At 37.4% G+C, this 20,536-nt stretch overlaps 1 protein-coding gene across 12 annotated transcripts in view; it reads right to left on the reverse strand.

The window, feature by feature from the left end:
• MYO3B (myosin IIIB) overlaps positions 1 to 20,536 on the reverse strand; it is a 207,597-nt gene that overhangs the window by 153,096 nt on the left and 33,965 nt on the right. For all 12 annotated transcript variants that reach the window (XR_008823672.1, XR_008823674.1, XR_008823673.1 and 9 more), the window contains 2 exons: positions 17,624 to 17,700; positions 5,520 to 5,665 (listed from right to left, as the gene is read on the reverse strand). Coding sequence is in view for 8 of the 12 variants with exons in the window: in XM_056350236.1 (XP_056206211.1) it covers positions 5,520 to 5,665; positions 17,624 to 17,700 (223 nt within the window). In the remaining 4 variants the exon portion in view is untranslated. The remainder of the gene's footprint in view (positions 1 to 5,519; positions 5,666 to 17,623; positions 17,701 to 20,536) is intronic.

Here is a 20,536-nt window from a genome sequence, read left to right on the forward strand (position 1 = left end):
CATTAGCAGTTTTAAGAATGTCTCATGCATGCGGTATTACAGCTGTTTCCAAGACACTGCACATTCATGCAATAAAATGTTCATGAATGAAAGAGATTTTTTAAATAGCATTAGTCCATGAACTCGTATACCCTCCTCTTCCAAATGCACATAATACTTACAGAAATAAAGTCCAGAAGGCTAGTGTATAATGAAACATCTGACTTAAAATTTAACTGGTATTTTCTTTTTCACTCCACTTTTGCTGTCAGATATTTGCTGCAGACACTACATTTTCTGTAGGACAAAAATGATAAACCACTGGAAGATGCTTAAGCATCTGACCCACAGCTCAGACCATATTATCAAAAGTATGAAGTTAATACTTGTACACCCTAAAACCCAGTGTTTTCAAAAGTGCTCTGCATCCAGCATCTCCTGTTGTAAAGCACTGGTCAGATTTCCAGGGGAGTGCAGCACAGTGAGATCACCCATTTCTCACATCTGACTTGAGACATTTGGTGAATTCTGAGAGTTCACCTGCCCTCTGGAAATCAGCTATTTTGTTGAGATAAATTCAATCTCTAATCACATTTTATGTTGCTTGACTAATGAAAGGAAACTTTCTACAGTTCTGTTCAAACAGAGACTTCTGGTAGCTGCAAGACAGAATTCTAGATGTGACAAACAGTGTCAATGCGTCTGATTCAGGGCAAGGATCAACAGTGTTGGATCACCAGTGCACACATGGCACCCACTCCACACTGCAGGCAGTTTGTAGTTACAGTTTAAAACACGCAAAAAACAGAGGACAAGAAGCAACACATCCATTTGCAGTCTTTCAGCTAACACTATTCATCTAACAGAAGCACTTATGGACCTTTCACTAGAATCTTCATAATAAAATTCTTACCCTGGACAAAATAGGGGGAGAAAACTGCAAATAAGAAAGGATAAATCATGTTCTTTATTCCTAAAAGCACAGCAATTGGACAAGAGAGTTGCTGCTCGTGTTCAGGAGATGGAGAAGACAAAGAGACAAAGAGATACAATTGAGGTCTTGTTATCCATAATGTCCTGTTAAGGACTGTCTTCAAACAAAACACTTTTATCAGACAGGATCCTGATCAGAGACAGAGAGAATGTTCAAGGCAACTGGAATGTTTTATTGTGAGATTATGTTGTTTTCCATCAATGTCCTCCATAGAGGGGAATGTAAAGTATTTCAAATAGAAATTATGAAAATAGATCTGGATTTAAATGAGCATAAGATGCCTCCTCTTCCCACAATGCCATATGACCCAAACATCTTGGGGTCCATGATGTATCCACAGACATGCTCCTTCACAGACCTCTGAGCCATTCAGCCTGGAACTTAGCCCATCCCTGCTTCAAGTTACATAATTCAGACATGGGCCCGTGTTAGCTGGAGATGGTAAGTTTAACTGAAGTCTAAGGTTTGGGAATAAAGTTCTCATTCCACCAGAGAGCTTCCTGTGGACTGAAATTTTGACTGTGCTTTGCGGAGTATTTAATTTTCTAAAACACTGTCACTCATCCCTTCCATAGTTACAACTGGAAAGTATAGAGATATGTAATTTCTTACCTATTGGAAGAACATTAGGCTTTGTAACTCGTAACATAATACCTTATTTGCTTCTTGTTTAGAGAACACAAACAGTGTAGGATGTTTGGCTACTGTTAGCTTTTCCTATTTTCCTGCTTAAATTAGCACATGAAAACAGTGAAAACCTAATCCTTGACTTGAGTTCTATGCAAGAAGACATCTCCAAAGATCTTGGGCGTATGTAACTGCAGTAACTGTTAGTACAAAATCATTCATTCAATGGTTGAGTCAAACCCTATAAAGTCAAAGTAAAGTCTCACTGATTTCAATTATATTCATTTAAGACTAAGGCCTAACTCCACAACTCACTAAGTTGAAACTCAGTGCTAAGGCTCATGGCACAGTTACTGGCTGTCTTTAGAAAAAAAGCCAATGACTAAATTGACACAGAAACTTAAGTACTTTATTCCCTGCTTGAGAATGGAAGAATTCTGTGGAAACACACACACAGACTTCTGCATCTAGCTTTGGCAATTTTGCCATTACTAATGTTTTTAAGTATATTCAAGAGAACAGATTATTTGGTGCTTGATAACAAAACTTGAAAACTATTGCAGAGTTTTCTGCTAATGTAAAGAAATCAGCAGCATGCAAAACAGACCAGTCTATCATCCAGAAGGGAGTATAAATAGAAAGATATGGATCAACTGTAGTCAAGAATGTAAGGGAAAAAGGCAATAATTCCTGGTAACTCTCTGCCTGAGTGATGTCCAAGTGTTGTTAACTGTGAATAGCGATTTCACCTCTTCTTCTCCAAACTAACATCAAATCAGCCCAGTCAACAAAAATTATCCTGGGAAAACACATACAGAAATCAGATATATGCAGTAAATCAACAGCCCATTAAATTTACTGCTCGTTATTTGCAGTAGCTTTTTACACTTCCAGATATGGTGCTTGACCATAAGGTACCACAGCCACACCACCATCACTGTGCAACACGCTTTGGTGTCATTTGGTATTAGTGCATTTAGTTCATTTAACAGTAGCTGGAATCTGATTTGCCAGTTTCACATCAAACCATAAGAAATCACAGCTGAAAGAGGAGCTGTTATCAACAAATGAAATTGTTTATGTCTCTGTCTGAAATTAGAGAATGGCTGGAGGTATATAAGGTTATATTGCTTCCCAACCCAGGTCTTGAAACTACCTCCAGAATCCCAGAATTAGAAGTGTGTGACTCAGTATTCAGCTCTGTTGCACTCCAATATTAATGTGGTTTGAATGGCGCATTGAAGTTGTGACCTAATTTTGGAAACTACTAACCTGCTGCTAGAGGACATTTTCCAGGTGAAAGCAAAACCTAGCTGAACAAGTTCTTTCCCACTATACCCCTCAGGAGCAGTAAGCTCCAGACTTCATTTGAGAGCAGTGCTGCCACCATTCGTGACCTGAGGGCAGTTAGCTGAGCGAGCCCTTCCTCATCTCACTAGATGCGCAGAATTACATCTTGATTTCAACGATGGTTGGAACGGAGCCCACAGTAAGTGAAGCTCAGGCACGCAGCCTCCTACAGAAAGCAGGAGGTGGCAGGCACTAGCAGTTACCACCCCTCAGCTGCATGAATATACTGCCTCTCAGTCACCCCACCCTAAGCTAAGCTGTTTGACTGCAGGTATCAGCAGAGCAATTTTAAGACATGAAGATCCCTGTGCACAGCCCAAATGCCTCTGGAGACATGACAAGTGCTAGTCTCAGTTAAGAAACTTGTTTAGTTCAGAGTCTGTAGTCTCAACTGAGCCAAAAACTAGGGCTGAGTGCTTTGGCTCAAATGCACAATGGATGCAGAGAAAGCCTTGGGCAAGAAACTGAGAAGCAATAATGAAAAAGAAAGAAAAAGGAAAGGAAACAGGAAGGTTCATTTTCTTTTGATTGGATCTTACAATGAAGTTAAGTCATGTTAAGAGGGGAAATAGGGATTGACTGTACCTTTCCTCTTCTCTTAAGGCAGCTATGGGTTACCAAATAAAGGTAGCGAGTGGCACACAAAAAGAGAGTTCTTCCCATAAAATATAGCTACCCTGTAGGTTTCTTTGTTAAAGTGGGTGAGAATTTGTATTGGATAAATTCAGAGATGATACTCAAGGACACTAACTACCTAAAAATGACCAAATAGCTTAACATTTGCATTCATAACTTCAGACACAGATATTATCATGAAAGCAAAAAGTGTAAAGATGCCAGATCTCTGAGCTCAGAGGATTTTGGATTGAACAGTCTCAGAAGGTGAGCTACAATGCTTCTGTATGTCGCTGCTTAAGCACTCAACAGCCAGTGCTTGCAAGAAATACTTTCAACCTGAGAAAAGCCTCAGTGCTCATGTTGAAAACACTGTTTAAAATGTGTGAATTGCAGCACAGATATTGGGAACTGTACTAAGATTACTTCTAAACAATGCACCTTTTGGTCATATTTACTATCCCTCTGAATTGACTTCAAAAAAGTAACAGGAGAGAAGCTCTAGCTCCTATACCCCAGGCCCTTATGCCATCCAGCACTCATCATAGTCTACTTTATCTAATGTGAATGCATAGTTACCAGTAGCAGAGTTATAACTCATAAAATGCAAAGCAGAGGAAAATCTTTTGACTTAAAAATTGCTACCATTCTATTCAGTAAATACACCCATTATTTAATTCATTAGATAGCAAAACAAAGGTGAATTATCTGTGTCATGCAGAGATGCGACAGCAAATAGGGAAAGATAAACTACAGATAGAAATCAAAGCCTCTACGTGCCCTATTCTATGGATCTACCTATTGTTTCCTGTTACTTTTGGTATGACTTCTGTCCTTTTAAACTGTTCTGAATGTTGATAAAATTTATAGACATTGCTTTAGTAATCTGCCCCTCTTGCTGCCTTAATTGCTGTCGTTGCCAGGACCTGTTTTACACTTGTGCAAAGGCAACAAGATGAACCTCTGCTTCAATATGAACAATTTTGGAAACTGTGGTGGCAGTTCACATCCGAGCTGGGTAGGAGGAGATAACTGTATGATGCAGAACCCAGCACAACTTCATCTGCATATAAATAGACTTAATCAGAAATGCAAATTGCAATCAGAAGAAATTTTAAAAGCCTATGATAACTGTGCAGATAACAAAAGGTCAAACACTTGTATTGCTGAAGGTTTTAAACTGTTATCAGTCACTGGCAATTCTTTATGAGCAAGATATGGAAAAGACAAGTATATGCCAGTCTAATCAATGACAGACAAATTCTTTCTATATTTCTTCTATTATTACAACTGTTCTGTTGTTAAACTCTACTTTACACTGTCAATCTCAACTTATTCAGGAAAACTCAAAAAAATCAAACCAAAAATAGAGAGCATGAAATAATACAGCTGATTTAAATAACTATACATAGAGGGAAATTCTATCCCTTTTTCATATCCACGTATGGCAATTCAAATCTTCACATTTTAACATCCTTGGGTAAATGAAAAAATAAATTATGACTACAGTTTGCTGCAACTGCTTTATAGCACTGTCAAACCTGTGTGGTTTTCTTCCACAGTAAAACAAGCCTAAGACTCTTGGAATAACATTTTAAAATGTTATCCAACAGTTACAGATGTTGGCTTCTTCCTCTTTTGAAACAAATGCTTTCATCAATAGTAGCTAAGAAAAGTACTTTTGAAGGGAGGTGCCTTGATATTATATGATTTTATGTTCTAAAATAAGAATACTATAAATACATAAGTCTTTATCATTTCAAGGCATTCTAAATATAAATTATAGTAGAAGTCAGGTTGAAAAAAAAGTAGTCTTTAATATTACAGCTTTGTAATGTCTTTTCCTATAAGACGTTCTTACAATTTGAAGTACATACATTTACCAAGTATTTCTCCTTTGTATAGATTGCCTTTGAACAAACTAGTGAGTGAAGAGAGCCATCTAGTGCCATACCTTGGAATTTTAAAAAGGGTTTTCACCGGATGCATGTCAAATAAAGGAGGGTCTCCATCCCCCAGTTCAATAGCTGTTATTCCCAAGGACCATACGTCACATCGAGCATCATACGAGTAGTCATACTGTTGTTCACAAGCAATGACCTATCAGAAAAAAGAAAACAACGTTTTAACCTAATGTACAACTCACGCCATCCTAGTGTGACATGAAGGTACTTTTTTGAATCATGTCTAAAATCCTATGTAGTTTTCAAATTAATCTCTTTGCCTGTATATCCCAGTTAGGAAAAACCCCACAAAATTGTAACAGTAAATTAAAACTTCGTTTAGATTTGCTTTCTTTAAAAACAATCTCCCTCTTTTTAAAACTACATTAACCTTCATGGGATGCCTCAAATAATCTATACAAAGAACATCACTCTACTAAATTCTGTTTTTCAAAGCACTTCTTACAGAAACCTATTACAACAGCAGAGAACCCTATTGATGTTATTCTTATTAACTTCTATAAGTATTCATGAGGATAGGCTGATTTGCACAGCTATTTTTTAGATAAGAATATTCCATCAGTCATTTCTGCCAATATATTTTTTAAGTTTGTCTCTACTAGATTTGAATAGTTTAAAAAAACCCTTCATTAACATACTACATACCTTGTCTAAGAAAAACTGACGTTAACAGAATCTCTCCTTGGACATCAGAACTGTTCTGCATCACAAACTTGATGCACATTTCCAGCTAACCCACCCTTGGCATCCTAATCATAGGCTAACTATTCATATAAACTGGAAACATTTCTGCACCTAAATGTGAGATTCAAACTAAAGTTTAAATTTAGCCCTTCCCCTTGCAAAGGGATGAGACAAAAATCGCAGCTTCACTGCCTTTTATTCTACCATGTTTTAGAATCCTGTCTCAAGTTTCTTTTCGCAAATCTCATCAATTAGACCAACTGCTTTTAAAATTTGTCAGATCCCCACATACTGCTAGTATCGGATGATTTTTCTCCTAGCTTTAAGTGTTGTTACAAATTTGTTCTTAAGATAAACAGAACTTCTGACAGCAAGGGTGGCTGTATCTATGTTCTAGCAGAGATTTATTTTATTATTTTTTTTTTTACTTCTGTATTATTTCTGAGTTCTTGTGTTGGGGCTTCAGTCTGGGACAATGCTTTGCAGAGATGCCAACATGCAAGTCAGCACCCCAGGTAGCTGCTAGCAAAGAGCCACTCACAGCCTGCTGTAAAGAAAACTTTCCTGGAGAAGGTGCTGATTCCAACTTAACCTCTTGGCTACTTTCTCCATAAGCTGCACCTAACAGAGGCGTTCCCACCTCTGGCAGAGATTCTATCCAACAGGCCCATACAGCCTGTCCCTCTCTTACTCTAGGACTCACAACCCCATCATACAGCACTCTTCATCTATTTTATCAGAAATCAGGGGTGTTAAACATATTAGTTAAAATACCACCTTTCTTTTTTCTTGGCAGTAAACTTGGACATTAGTTAATTCCTTTGCTGTATACTAATAGTTCAGTTCTTTTCCTAGAGCAAATCAGTCCGGAAAAATTAAGACCTTTCCTGAATTTTCTATCAATGTTTTGACAAGTATTGAGATCTTCCCCCTTCCTTCTCAGTTTTTTTTCAGGCTAGTATGCCAAAGAAATTTTTTTTCATACTCTATACTGATGGTGGTATTTCCCCTTTATTGCTATATGTCAAAGAATCTTTGGCTAGAGTATTAGACTAGTGTTTCCCAACTATTGTCTGAGGAACACTGATCTGTAAGACACAATGAAATGGTCAGCAAAAAGTCTGCAAACCATCCGAGTAAAACATGCATACACATTCCCCTACACATCAACTATCAAATAAACAGAATAGGGAAAAATGAAAGTAAGCACTGCAAAAGAGGGTTCAGGGATTTTTTTTCTTCAGCTTGAAGAGACAGAGCTTTGTTAGCTAATACAGTGTTGTATTCATATTGTCACATGAAGATCGTTTTCCCATCTCCCTTCTCTTCAACAGAATGTCTCAAATAAAAGCTCTGAAATCATTCTTAAAAGCCTTCATTAGAGCCTTGATCTCATCCCAGAGATCTCTCTTACTTTTGAAAAAGATGTTTTACTATGCAGTAGATAGGATTCTACGCAACTCAAGCAGAGTACTTTAAACCACCCCCCTTATTTCAGAGGCCTATATGATCATTTCATTTTCTTATACTGTGCTTCAGAGAAAAGGAAAGAAATTAAATTTGATGTAAAAACTTGTGAGAAAGTCAGTGTGGAGATCCATCAGACATATTTAAATAATACATTCTAAAGAGGTCATACTTGGTGTTGGCTGGAACTTCATTGCAGTTTTGCTCAGAGATTGAAAGGGAAGCTTCTATTACTCCATTATTTTTGTTTCTTTATATAGTCCTCCAATTAATCTGTATACCTAAGGGCACTTCCTCAAAAAAGCAAAAAAAACCCCAACAAAAATCCCCAAAAAACAACCCCCCCCAAAAATTCATGCAACTCAGCTTTCAGGGCCATGACTCAGAAGTTGTAACTTATCCATATATGACAAATAAAATGTGCTGTGTTCTCCTTCCTTTTTTAACACATGAAAATACTTACCTGCTTGGTTGAAAAGCTGCTATAGCCCAGCTCCTGGAAATGCCTACCTCAGAAGTTGCCTGGCTCTCATCAGTGTGCTGAGCCCTTTGCAAATACTAGTCTATTTTTCTCAACCTCTATGATGCAGAGGAATATATTTTCATTTTCAAGGGAAGGAAAAGAAGGACCTGCTCAAAGTCACACTGGACTTCATCAGCAGTGCCATAAACATAGCTGGTCTCCCACATTTAAAGACATCACTACTTTTTCCTCTATAAGCACATAACAGTTGCTTCTAATGACAAGCTGACAGCAACACGTGCTGTGCATCTCAGTCCTAGAAAGTTTAACAACCTACACTAAAATACTATAAGCATCTGAGTGTTCAGTGCTCATAGTGGATGGGAAAAAGAAAGTATGTTGCAACAGCCGTTTTAAAAAAAGAAAAAATGTCTTTGAAGTTTTCTCAGCTTCACAATGTATTACCTACCAAAGATAAAGGATTGTATATTGCATTTTTGTACATCTTCTGCTCCCCCACTAACAGCTACATCTCCAGTAAATATGGTACATGGTAATAAAATGACACTGTGGCAAAATAATGGCACTTTAACCAAGGGGAATTAAACACTACCAGAATCTACTCCGTTCTAATATCAGAGTCTGCAGTGATTCTTTTAGAAAAATATTCCCCTTAATCTGCATTCTCTTTGTTTATAAAAATTCAGCCAGCGGACCATGCAACCCAGGTATTTTAGACAGTTAGCTTGACTATAATGAGATCAGCCTCACAGAAAACATAGAAAATGAACTGCTCTTCCAATACCTAGTATGCAACATGTATATAGATTTAATGATCACTTTGGTTTGAAACAACTTTTTGATTTCTGTGGGATTTATTATTAGAATCTTACCAACCTATGCACCGCTAAGAGAAACACAAATGCTACTAATTTTAATTTTTAAAGCAATAATCAAATTTTACAGCTTTTTCCTTGATGAAAGGTGCACATTGGCAGTTTGCATTATATGTTGGCTAGCAGACAACACTCAATCTTGAAATCTGAAGAGGAAAGAGTTCTCCCAGTCGTAGTTTACAAGCTAAGTCCTTGGGAATGCCCCAGTTCTGTTTTGCCTTTAAAACTATTGCAACTCCCTGCAGAAGAAAAACCTCTAAAAGCCAAATAAAAAAGGGAAAATGCCACTGACTAATCTTTTATTATGTTCCTGTCTCTATCAGGAACTCAGAGATAATTTTGGAAACACCTGTCCTTTTCAGTCCAAGTTCTGGAGCTGAGAGTGCCCAGTGGGGCATGAAGACAGAGAGCCCAGAAGAAATGATCTGAAACTGAAGAAAATGCTACTTCCTTTCACTACCTTGTCCAAAAGCATCATCACATCTGTACCTATTTTATATCCAGCAAAATCCTCTCCTGCTTCTACAAGCAAAAATGAAAAGGTAGCTTGCTTTGCTGCAAACACTACATTCATGCCAAAGCTTCAGGGGGTGATGTAGTTAATCTTGAGATTTGCCAGTAAACACCATGGGAATAAGCACCAAGTCCTTCACTTCGGCATGGGCTGGTTATGTGCACACAGTGGCCCAGGCTACAAAGGAGACAGGCTGCCACCTTTTGTATTAGTTGTAATTTCATCACAATTTCATGCCCAGCCGTACTGCCGTAGCATGGAAAGCATCTAAACCCCACACGGAGAAACAGACAGTATGATAGTAGTTGTCAACACTAATTGTGCTGACGGTCACACTGGGACAGGGTGAGGTGGGGGAGAATTCACTGGTCTGGCAAAGGCAGCGCATAAACAAATCAGTCACACTAACTGGAGGGAATTTCAAGAAGCCAGTGATCAGGCATTCTGTGTGATTTATCACTTCTACACACAAAACTCCAAAGAGATACACAAGACTTTATATTCAAGGATACAATTCTACTTGTTCTGTAATCAATGCAAAGATTTCTTGGAAATTCAGCAAGCCCATAAGTAGATCATAGGTGGATTTAAAAGAAGAAAAAGAGGCAATACAGAGAACTACCTGTTATTTGTACAGTGGTCATAATGACTTGCTCACGGAGAGGAAGCTATACATATGTTTAGCTGAAGAAAAACACATCAACCCCCTTTAAGTTTAACCAGAATTATTACAAGTGAACTCACTTTCATTTTGCCTCAGTATATACGGTGCACGTACAAAGTACAGCTGCAAGCATACACAAAACCAATAATAGCAGTACAGATGTGCTACCTGGAGACGACTGCTACACAATTAGCGCTGGTGACCCACCCGCAGAAAGGAGTCTGGAATTAAAAAGGTTGATGCTCCTGAAGAAAGGCGGTGCTGCACTCAGCTGACGTACCTTACTAAGCAGCTTATGAGGTGTGCGAGCACAATGCTGAAAAGCACTGCGTATGTAAAATGAATGTGGCACAAAATTGTTATCCTTGCTACAAGGAGAAAAAAATATTAGAAATGCAAGTCAAAATAAACCAACTGAACTTCTGTGCTCCATCTGCCACTATATAACCCAACTCAATTTATCTACACAGGAAATGTAATATTAAATATTCTTCTAATTCCTGTGCATTGGGGTGGGGGGGAAGTCTTTCATGACAGCATTTAGCAGCACTGGGGATACTGAATTATCCAAACCAAAGTGACACTTATCTCTCTCTCTCCCTCCCTTACTTCTTTCCCTCTCTCCCTCCCCTCAAGCACATTCACATAATTTAAAAAAGAGCAAATTTGTGATTGAAATTGGTTCCATATTCTCCCATTTTCTTATTTGTATTTCAGTTCCTTATTTATTAACATCATAGAAATTTTTCCATGCTGTTTCTGAAAATTAGTATATTGTTAGAAATGTTGCCTAAATAAAAAGTAATGGTATTTTAAATAATTCTTATGAGTGATTATCACAGTTAATGTTTATTGATTGAAAATTAATTATGTCAAGTATTAAATTGTGTTTTAACAGCTGTGAGTAATCAATTTTTATTTTTAAACTCACCCAGGTGATCCTGACACCATTAAACTGCTCTGTCAGCAGGCTACATTTGTAGGGAACCATACTTTTTATTAGACCAAATGATACAGTGAGGAAAAACAGATAAGCTTTCGAGCACACAAATCTATTTTGCTTTATACTGTGAGATCATCACAGCTTCAACGTCATTGACACATTTTGTCTCTGACCCACAGATTTACTCCCGAGCAACAAAGATAGACACTACACAACTCACACAGATTTGTAAAAGGTGTTTCACAAAGCAACTGAAAATTCAGAGGCAACTCCAGCCTCACAAGTAAATACATTTCATGTAGGGATCTTGCTGTAGATCAGTGTGGTACTGAAATTATTTTCTCTGCTGGTTTTGTTTTTTTTGTTTTGCTTTGTTTTTTTTAATCTTTAAATGCCCTACATGGAAGTTTTACAACCTCTCCATAGCTGTTGTTTAAGTTAGAACAAAACAGAAGCATCTGCAGTCCTGCCACATCCCTTCACAAGATTATGGTCATGTTATCAAGGTTACTGGCAAGTTCCCTGAGGTTCCATCCAGCTGCCATGTCCTTTTCACCCCCCTCCTGCCATGCTAGCCCATAAGGAGGTCAGTTCTCCTGGAGGCAAAGGAGGTGGTGATGAATTCTGCCAGGCCCAGCTCTACAGGGAGAGCTTGCTGGTGCTGTCCTGCTGCATACTCTGCCTCGTCTGTGTGTCATCTCCTTTAAAGAAACCTATGTATTCCAATTCCACTTTCTGAATTCTACTGCTTTCCTTCTGGACTTTAAGCAAATTTATCATAACTTCTTGCTACTGCAGCTTGTTAAAGCTTGGGTTTGAGAGCCACAGAAAATCAAGAAAGTGGGAGAGAAAAAAAACCCCAGGGCAGAAACTGCCATTTCTTTTCTTTCTTTATTAAATTCTTAAAGACCTATGTTCCCCAAAAGATAATTTTGTTTAAATCAGGCCAGTCAATTCTCAGAAGGTGACATCTCACAACTATAGCATTTTAGTCACACATAGCCATTCAGAGACATAATTCTATCCCACGTTCTCCCAGTGACCTGCTGTAAGTCTTTAAGCAAGTCATTTCACTTCCTGTGTCCCTCAGTTCTTCCACAGTCTTGCCCTATCTATTTAGAGCAATGGTTCCCACCACTTCTCCCCTTGCCTTCCCATACTTACACTATAGTAGTGCCTCTCCAGCATGGCCACACCTATTTACCACATGTACCACAGGACTGCACTCAGACCCAGCACTGCATTTCAAGAGGACAGCTAATATTCCCTCAAAATAATTTCTAACACACCGTGGTGTTCCACTACTATAACTACTGAAAGCAGGATGTTGATTTCAAAATGTATGCCAAGTAGGCAATTCCTTTACACCATAGGCTCAGTACACTATCATAAATATAGTAATGTCAAACAAGCAATTGTTCAAATCAAAATGTAATAAAAATATATGTTATGAATGATTTAATGCTACCATTCTTTTTTACCATTTATTTATAGCATTGATTGTTTTTACCCACTAGATGGGTGGGATTTTCCAGTATTTCACTAGTAACTAATCATTATGCCAGATAAACATAAATTCTGTGAAAGCAGCAGAAGTTTTCTCTATTCCCATTTGTCAAGTTCCTTGCAAGGACAATCAGTTATTTTTTTGTAAGTTGGTTTTCAATCTTATCTCATTCACTAGGTAAAAAACCCAACCTGTAATACGAGCTAATTCAGTAATCTATCTTACCATTAGCTGTACGAGTATAGTTATTATACCTTCATGGAAGATGTTACAAGGAAATATTTTTTAAATTTTCCTATTAGAGAAGATGCATAGAATCTAATGTATCTTTATCACAAAATATGCATACTGTTTCACTGTACAACTGGTTTTAAATGTATTTTATTAAGAATAACTTTACATACATTCTTGAAATCTATACCCTATTTATACTAAGTGGATTCCTACAGTTCATTATAAAGCAGCATTTACAAAATGCCATGCTTAGTTGGCATTTAAAAGTATAGTGAAAATGTGCATATCAGAAGAGCTAATTTTAGCTAGTACGGAATTAAAGTGAAGAGACCTAGAGCTATTAAGAAGATGCTGACCTTGAGTCCCATGATGTAAGCAAAAGGCTGACAAATAAGCTAGGTTAAAGCGTGACAAAACAAGAATATATTGAATAGTTTCAGTGGGATATATCACTGTACTTGTTTATAGAGTTAATTAAAAACATAAGCCCAGGTTAGTGATGCTATCTTTTCCACACTGTTTTTCCAAGTCAGCAATTAACTACACATTAAATATATTTACTATTAAATGGATTTCTTGGTAAATTTTTCAGGTCTCCTACAACAGAGAGAGGTAAATAAGAGAAATCAGCCCTAATCTACCAAAAGATACTCTGTTGACCCCCTTCTAAGGCCTGAATACAGCCCTTACTGTAATGAATACTGACTTCAGTGGAAAAGCTGCTATGAGTCTTTGCAAAATTAGATTTTCCCCTTTATATATTTTTCAACTACATTAATGCAGATTACTTTTTGGTTGCTTTTTCTTTAGATTAAGTAGAGACACAGTTTTGTACTGAAACAATGCAGATACTCATTGTTTCAGGATTAGTCTCATTGCACACACATATGATCAGATTGAAAGTTTAAAAAAATAGAAAGGAACATTAGAAAAAGAAAACCAATTTAAACTAGTCACTTATTGTTCTAACACTTCAGAAATTTATTCTGATGTTCATATGTACCGAATTTTATCCCAGGAAGTATGCCTCGATTCAGCAGGGGGAAGGAGAACAATCTGTTGTCTCTGGGGCAGTCTTACTGATCATTACTTCATCTTGGAAGGATGATAACAAATATCCAAAATACAGAGCTGGCACATCTTTAAATAATACTGTGACATCTGAAATCCTTCTGAAATCAATAGCAAAACAGAGCCAAGATTTTACCTCTGGTTAACTCACATGATACTTTTACCAATGTCTCAGCCTTTCCTACTGTCATGTGTCATATTTCAACATGTAATTCTTCAAAGGATCAAAAGTTTTAATTATGTTCCTTTTAAAACCTAAGTTTGCATGCACCATTGTCATTTTTTAGCAGTTATCAGTAAAATATAACAGCATACTCCCTGTGGTTTTAAATTATCTTCAGTATTTCTCCAGTTCTTTCTGACTTCAGGTATCTTTTTCTATTTCTGTTCTTAAAACTAGTTCTGGGCCAAAGACAACACATTCAGATTCTAAAAGCTTGTTTCAAGAGTCAAGCTTCCAGCTAGATCATGATAATGTTTGGGAAAAAGGAAAACTGCAATTCTGCTTGAACTAGACTTTGCTCGGTTCTGCACTGAAGGCTGAACACAAGACGCGTTAAGGTTTAGAACTAGAGAAGTAAAGACAGTTCAGTTGAAAAGTTTCAAAACCAATTCCTCCTGCTAGCTTTCAACACAATTTATTGCAGCATGATAGAAGCAGATTTTAGGTAACTTCAGTGTTTGGCAACAGGCAACTTTAAACATCCTCCATACTTAAACTATCTTGCCTTATTTATCTCTTTTTTTGGCATGCCAGTATTCAGTGTTGCAGTTTCTGCATGTCTATGTTTGTATGAGACAATACTCATTAGGTTAAACAGTAATGACTGATGTTCAGTGAGTCTACACTGCTCTCAAACTGACTCATCCTTGCTAAGTTCCTCCATTGCTTCCACACAGCCTAGTTTTTCCCTGTATTATCATTCTTCAGCAAAATTTTTGCAATTTACATGCTCTGCTCAAAACAAATGCTCAAGGGCAAATCCTTTTGATTTGTCCTGTTGCTGCTAAACAAGCCTCACAGTCATCAGAAAAAAAAAAAAAAAAAAAAAGCCCTGTAAGATATTCAAGTCATTCAAAGCTGCTGGTTTTCATGCTACTGGTAAGAACACTGAACTAACAGAACACCTTACATCATCCTCCCTCACTGCTGTTTCCCTGTGAACTTTTGCTATTGCAAGTGCCATGCCATATAATTCCTTTGATATATTTTTCAAACTTCACCATAAAATACAATGGTTTTCCTTCTTATGCAGACTGTTCCTGATCTAGGCTGATCTAGTGATTCTAGTTCCCAGCATATTTGTCTCCTGCTTATATTCAGTTATTCCTATCTGTCAGCTTGAATAATCTTGCATCATTCTTCTCCAGGTTTTATTTTCCCAGAAATTCCTGGAAAATATTCCCTGTCAGCTTCGTTTGACAAGATTCATTTCTCTGAAGCACTGCTGTAGTCTCTTCCTCCAAGCCAAGCTTTTTCATCTCCCCTCTCCATTCCCCCTTCAGATTAAAGCCATCTTTCTCACCCTTTGATAAGATGAGGTCCTATGATTGCCTTATGCATTGACTGAGGCTGCTATGTTTCACACACAGATAGTAAAAGTCCAATTTAAATAAAAAATTTAAAAAAATCAAAAATCCTAGTCTTCACGATTTCTATTTCTCTTATTAGTAACAATTCATTCCTGTTCTGTTATTTTATGGTATTTTTGGGTCTGACATAGATTCTATGCTATCAAAACCTTTAGGCAGCAAGCTTTTTTGCTACTGTTAAATGCTTTTCTAGTTGTTACTGGTCTCACCACAGTTGCATCTAGACACTGTTCCTAATAAGCTGTTACCCAAGCAGAGTTTTTAAGCTTATTGCAGTCCTGATGTTTCCTCTTTCTATAAAAATTTGGCTGAACATTTTAAAAACAGAAAGATCTCCCCAGAAGTAAGGTAAATTGCACCTTGCAAGTTTGTTGAAATATGTCATTCATATGATCATGAAGAAAGCAACTCTAGTGACTTGAGCATGAATGTTATGCAACTTGTCATTTAAAAGCCATTTCAACAACAGCATAATGGGCATCTGAGCATCTCACTGCTGTTTTGCAGATTGGTACATCTATGAAGCCTGATCACCGTGGCTCACACAGGCATGCAAGTGTGATATGAGTTACTATGCTTATGGTACTGGGTTGGTTATTTTGACAAATCTTTTCAAAAAAGGAAGCATTCAAAGCTAGCTCTATTTCTGTTCTGATGTGCTATGCACATAACATATCTCGGTTACACGCATGTTGTATTTTCAGGTCAAAATTTTTCAGATCAAAACCTGCTTATTTCTTTGGCTTTTTATCTTGAGAATGAGTAATTTCAAGCATGATGGGAAAAGAAATTTTGTGCAATTACTGCCTTTGATGGCAATTATTCAGATAAAACAGTAGTGTAAAAATAACTTCTAATAATCAGAGTTCAATAAAATATTTCATAGTATGTCCATTATTGCCTAGAGGAGTATTTTATAAAGGTTTCAGAATGTCTCCAACCAAGGTGATTCCATAAATAATGCTTGCACAGTGGTTTCTAAGGTATCTTGTGTCTCCTTTGTGACGTAAACTGGTTGTTATGGAGATGATAAAGTATCAACCATTCTTTGTGAGACTGTGCAAGATCAATTTTGGATCCGTTACAGCAGCTTCTTTTCCCTGCTCAGCTATAATCAGCCTTCCTTAGCAACAGAAACAGATATATAAAAAGTATAAAATGTTTTAAACCAAATGTTTGAATGACTTTTAATGTTTGACATACAGAAAGAGATCTGTGTGCATCTGTAACAGATGCAAAATCCTTCCCAAATTCCTCAAAATTTGAGTAAGTCTAATGGTCTTCAACATAAATGAGGCTGCTACTGTTATGAATGTTTAGCAACTTACAAACAAACAACTCCTTTTTCATTCCCTATTTTTAAATTTCATGATCTATACCTTACAAAAGTACTTTCTGTTTCTTAAAGTGGGGAGGGCAAATATTTTAACATCTTTCACCCCAAAATTAGGGAAAGTACGTAAGGGACAGTTCAACAGTGTGTTAAAACTTTCTAGACCTTCACGAAATAGAAGGAAAAGGGTTCTGTCTGGAGAGTAGTATGTAAAATATGTTCTAAGACACCTGGCTAGGCCACCTGTAGATTATTTTTCTCCATTTTTAATCTATGCTCGGTCATGTGCCTAAGTGTGTAGGTCCCCAGTCAATGATAAAGTTTAAAGAACACATCGCTGGGTCAGGGTTTTGCAGAGTCCCATTGCAAGACAGGAATGCAGGAATTCCTGCTTCTCCTCTCAGTTTGTATTTAGAGGCACAGACAGGCACACCAAAACATACAGTATTTCATTGGAAAGTCATAAAATTTTCAAGGAAACCCTCAGTTATTTGAAGATTATCTGTACTTTTATGGAAACATCACAGAGACGAAAATAATGAAGATTATTAGAAATCCATTTTGTATATTCTAATATTACATTCATTTTACTGAACTAGATATAAAGTAGAAACACAGCCACAGGGGAGGGAAGAAAAGAGAGCCTTTTCTCCCACTATGTGGAAGTGGCAACAAAATGTACATTGCGACGAATGGAGATGACCCAGATAGGAACATTTGCCTACCTCAGGTGCCATCCAAAAGGGTGTTCCCACTGAGGTGTTTCTACGCAGCCGTGTGCTGGTAAGCTGGGCTGAAACACCTGCAATAAAACAGATCCAAAAAACTTGGCTTCAAATTCATTCTGTCATCTCATTGGTTTATTTCAAGTATCTGGAAAACAAACCCCAAGCCTGGGAGTACAGCAGCAGAATGCCTGGCCAAAGTAGGTGCAGCATTTGTACTGAATGCTTTGATTCATTTCAGCTTGCTGTTTTCATTCAGAATTGCTGAGAGGTTTTTTGTGAACAACTTTCAGAGTGAAACACTTTCATTCAAACTCGAAAATTCAATTGGCACCTAAATATGATAGACTTCTGCTGTCTTCATGAGTACAAACAGGAACTATTCAAATTATGACTTGACTTCAAACCTTCTGCTTCAGAAATTTACTCCCTGAACAGCACTGGCAGGAAACTTGGTCACTAGAGTATTTGCAGAGGCTCCTGTTCAACAAAACATTTATGCACTTGCTTAAACCTTTCTCTACTGAGAAAAGCAGGAAGCTCAAGCTCGTGCTGTGGCTTGTACTTAGGGAATTAAGCGCATGCTTAAAACAAAGCTTGTGATTCAGTGCTTCGCTGATTGGGGCTGGACTACTGAAGCACTGCTGAAAAAAGGAAGAAAGAACTAGAGTGAAATCAAACAACATTAACAAATCAGAATGAACTTTCATTGCAAATCTTCTCCTGTGCTCTGGTCAACATATAATTGAATTGTACAGTTCAGGAGCATTTCTAAAAGTTGACATAAACCCAATATTGATTTAAAAACCTATTTCACCTTAACATTGTTTAAAACCAAAAACCACAGCACTCTGTTCCTATGGCATTGCCCAGAGACAAAAACAAAAACAGGCAGAAACATGTAATACACAATGCCTGATGCCAATAAATAAGAAATCAGGACTCACGATTTGTAAGTTAAATAATTTAATTGCTGGCTCCAACATTCAATTCTGTACTTTTCATTTGTCAGTGTGATTGCAAGTCTTCAGTGATTTCCTGAGTACTGCTGTGAAACAGTTAATGGCTAGGACCTACAGCAAGCCTCTGTGCATTTAACTTCGATCTCTCTTCAGCTAGCTGAATTTGTAGCTGCTACCTACGGACACTCCCAAACAGTGCAGAATACCGAAGAGCTGAGAGAGGGAGTCAGCAGGAGACTGAGCGAGCACGACTGTAAATGAATTATAAGTTGTGGACATTTTGGGTCGACTTACATTGTTACCAACATTTATTTAAATATATCATACTGTCGAGAGCAGTTGAGGGAAGAAATGTGTGTTACATTGAAAAAGCAAGCTCTACAGTCATGCAATAAAGGAAAAAAAAAAGCCTCAATTAAGGCTAATTGTGTAATCTTCTCTGTGACCCAATATCCATATGTACAGCCCTGAATATTAAGTAATTTTTTTTTCTTCAAGATTCTGTCTCATTCTGTGGATAGAATGGATAGCATTCACTGAATAGGTAGTCACTTAATATTTTTTTAATCTCCATCAATGTGAGTTCTAGTTACTTATTTAGTATACCCAATCCTATACTAAATTTAAAATTTTTATTTTCCTTTTGACATGTTTCCTTCCCTCCTCATCAAACAATAAATCTCCTTAACATTCCTGCAAAATGGGAGAGGATTATTAGTTCCAGGGATTAACCTAAAAATAACCAAAGCATCCACTGGTTTTGGGTACTTAATCTGAGATCTTTCAGTTTTCAGACACTCCACATGCCTCAAGTAGAGCTGTAATAGATCTCAGCTGCAGTTCAAAAACACTTAGCTCTTCTGCAAAGGAGGACAAGATGTTTCAGAGTGGCTCTTGGGAAAATGAGGAACAGAGTGGACAGCTTAAAAATTTTGGTTCAAGTGACCTCCTAATATCACAGAGAAACACTGGCAGAAGCAAGAATAGTCTCCAATTTGATGCCATTCAACTGTCTGAACTGCAAGTCCCTTCTCCTCAACTCACATTTCTTACTACCTATCTTCCACTTTCTGCAACAAGACAAACAGTTCTACAAAAAATATCACCTGTCATCAGACCTAATTTATTCCCAGAGTCCCTTCCATGCCTACAGCAGTGGGCTAGAGGGGAAAAATAGCAACTTAATGAAAGCTTGCTGCCTAATGCTTCTTTAGTCAGGAAACCCACAGATATGTGGGCATTTCTTGGTTCTTCCTAACGGTTAAGTGTCAGGAAACACTTGAGATGTAACTCATGTCTTTTTCTGAGGTAGTCATATTTGTTGTGATTTTCCAGCATCACTGTTGAACTTAAAAGGAAAAAAAACCCCACCCTAAAACTTAAATGTGGAATCAGAGAGAACCATGGGACACCACAAAGGCTGGGATTCCCTGTTTCCTTGAATGTGCCCCTTAGCATTGCAGCACACTGATCTGCCCATGGAAGCCAGAGGTCTAAACCTAGCTTCTGCTGCAGCTAAGGCCTTTGATACATCTCATGAAAACATTTGACTTTGGGGGAGAAAAGCCAACATTTTGCAGAATGGAGTAGTTACAAACAAAGATCATACTGCCAAAATTCCCCCAAATGAGAAGGGATCTTCTTCTCTTGTACTAGGTCAGGGACTCACTTGAAGTTTTGCTTTAGGCCATATGTTTCTCCCAGCACTATTTTAATTGTTGCCTTCACCATTCAACATAATGAATTTCTGTCCCTAGAAGATACTGAAGTATCTCATTTCCCAACTTACTTTAGCATCTTCAATAGATTTTTATGTTAAATTTATAATACCATGACAATTAGAGTATTAAATTTCCTTTCCAGTGCATAAATTTAATATTTTTTGATATTTTTTTTATTACTATTTGCAGAGTTTTTTGGCAAACCATTTTACACTACTCTCATTTTGTGA

The sequence above is a fragment of the Falco biarmicus genome, chromosome 8 (genome assembly GCF_023638135.1).
Source record: "Falco biarmicus isolate bFalBia1 chromosome 8, bFalBia1.pri, whole genome shotgun sequence".
Classification (NCBI taxonomy): Eukaryota; Metazoa; Chordata; class Aves; order Falconiformes; family Falconidae; genus Falco; species Falco biarmicus.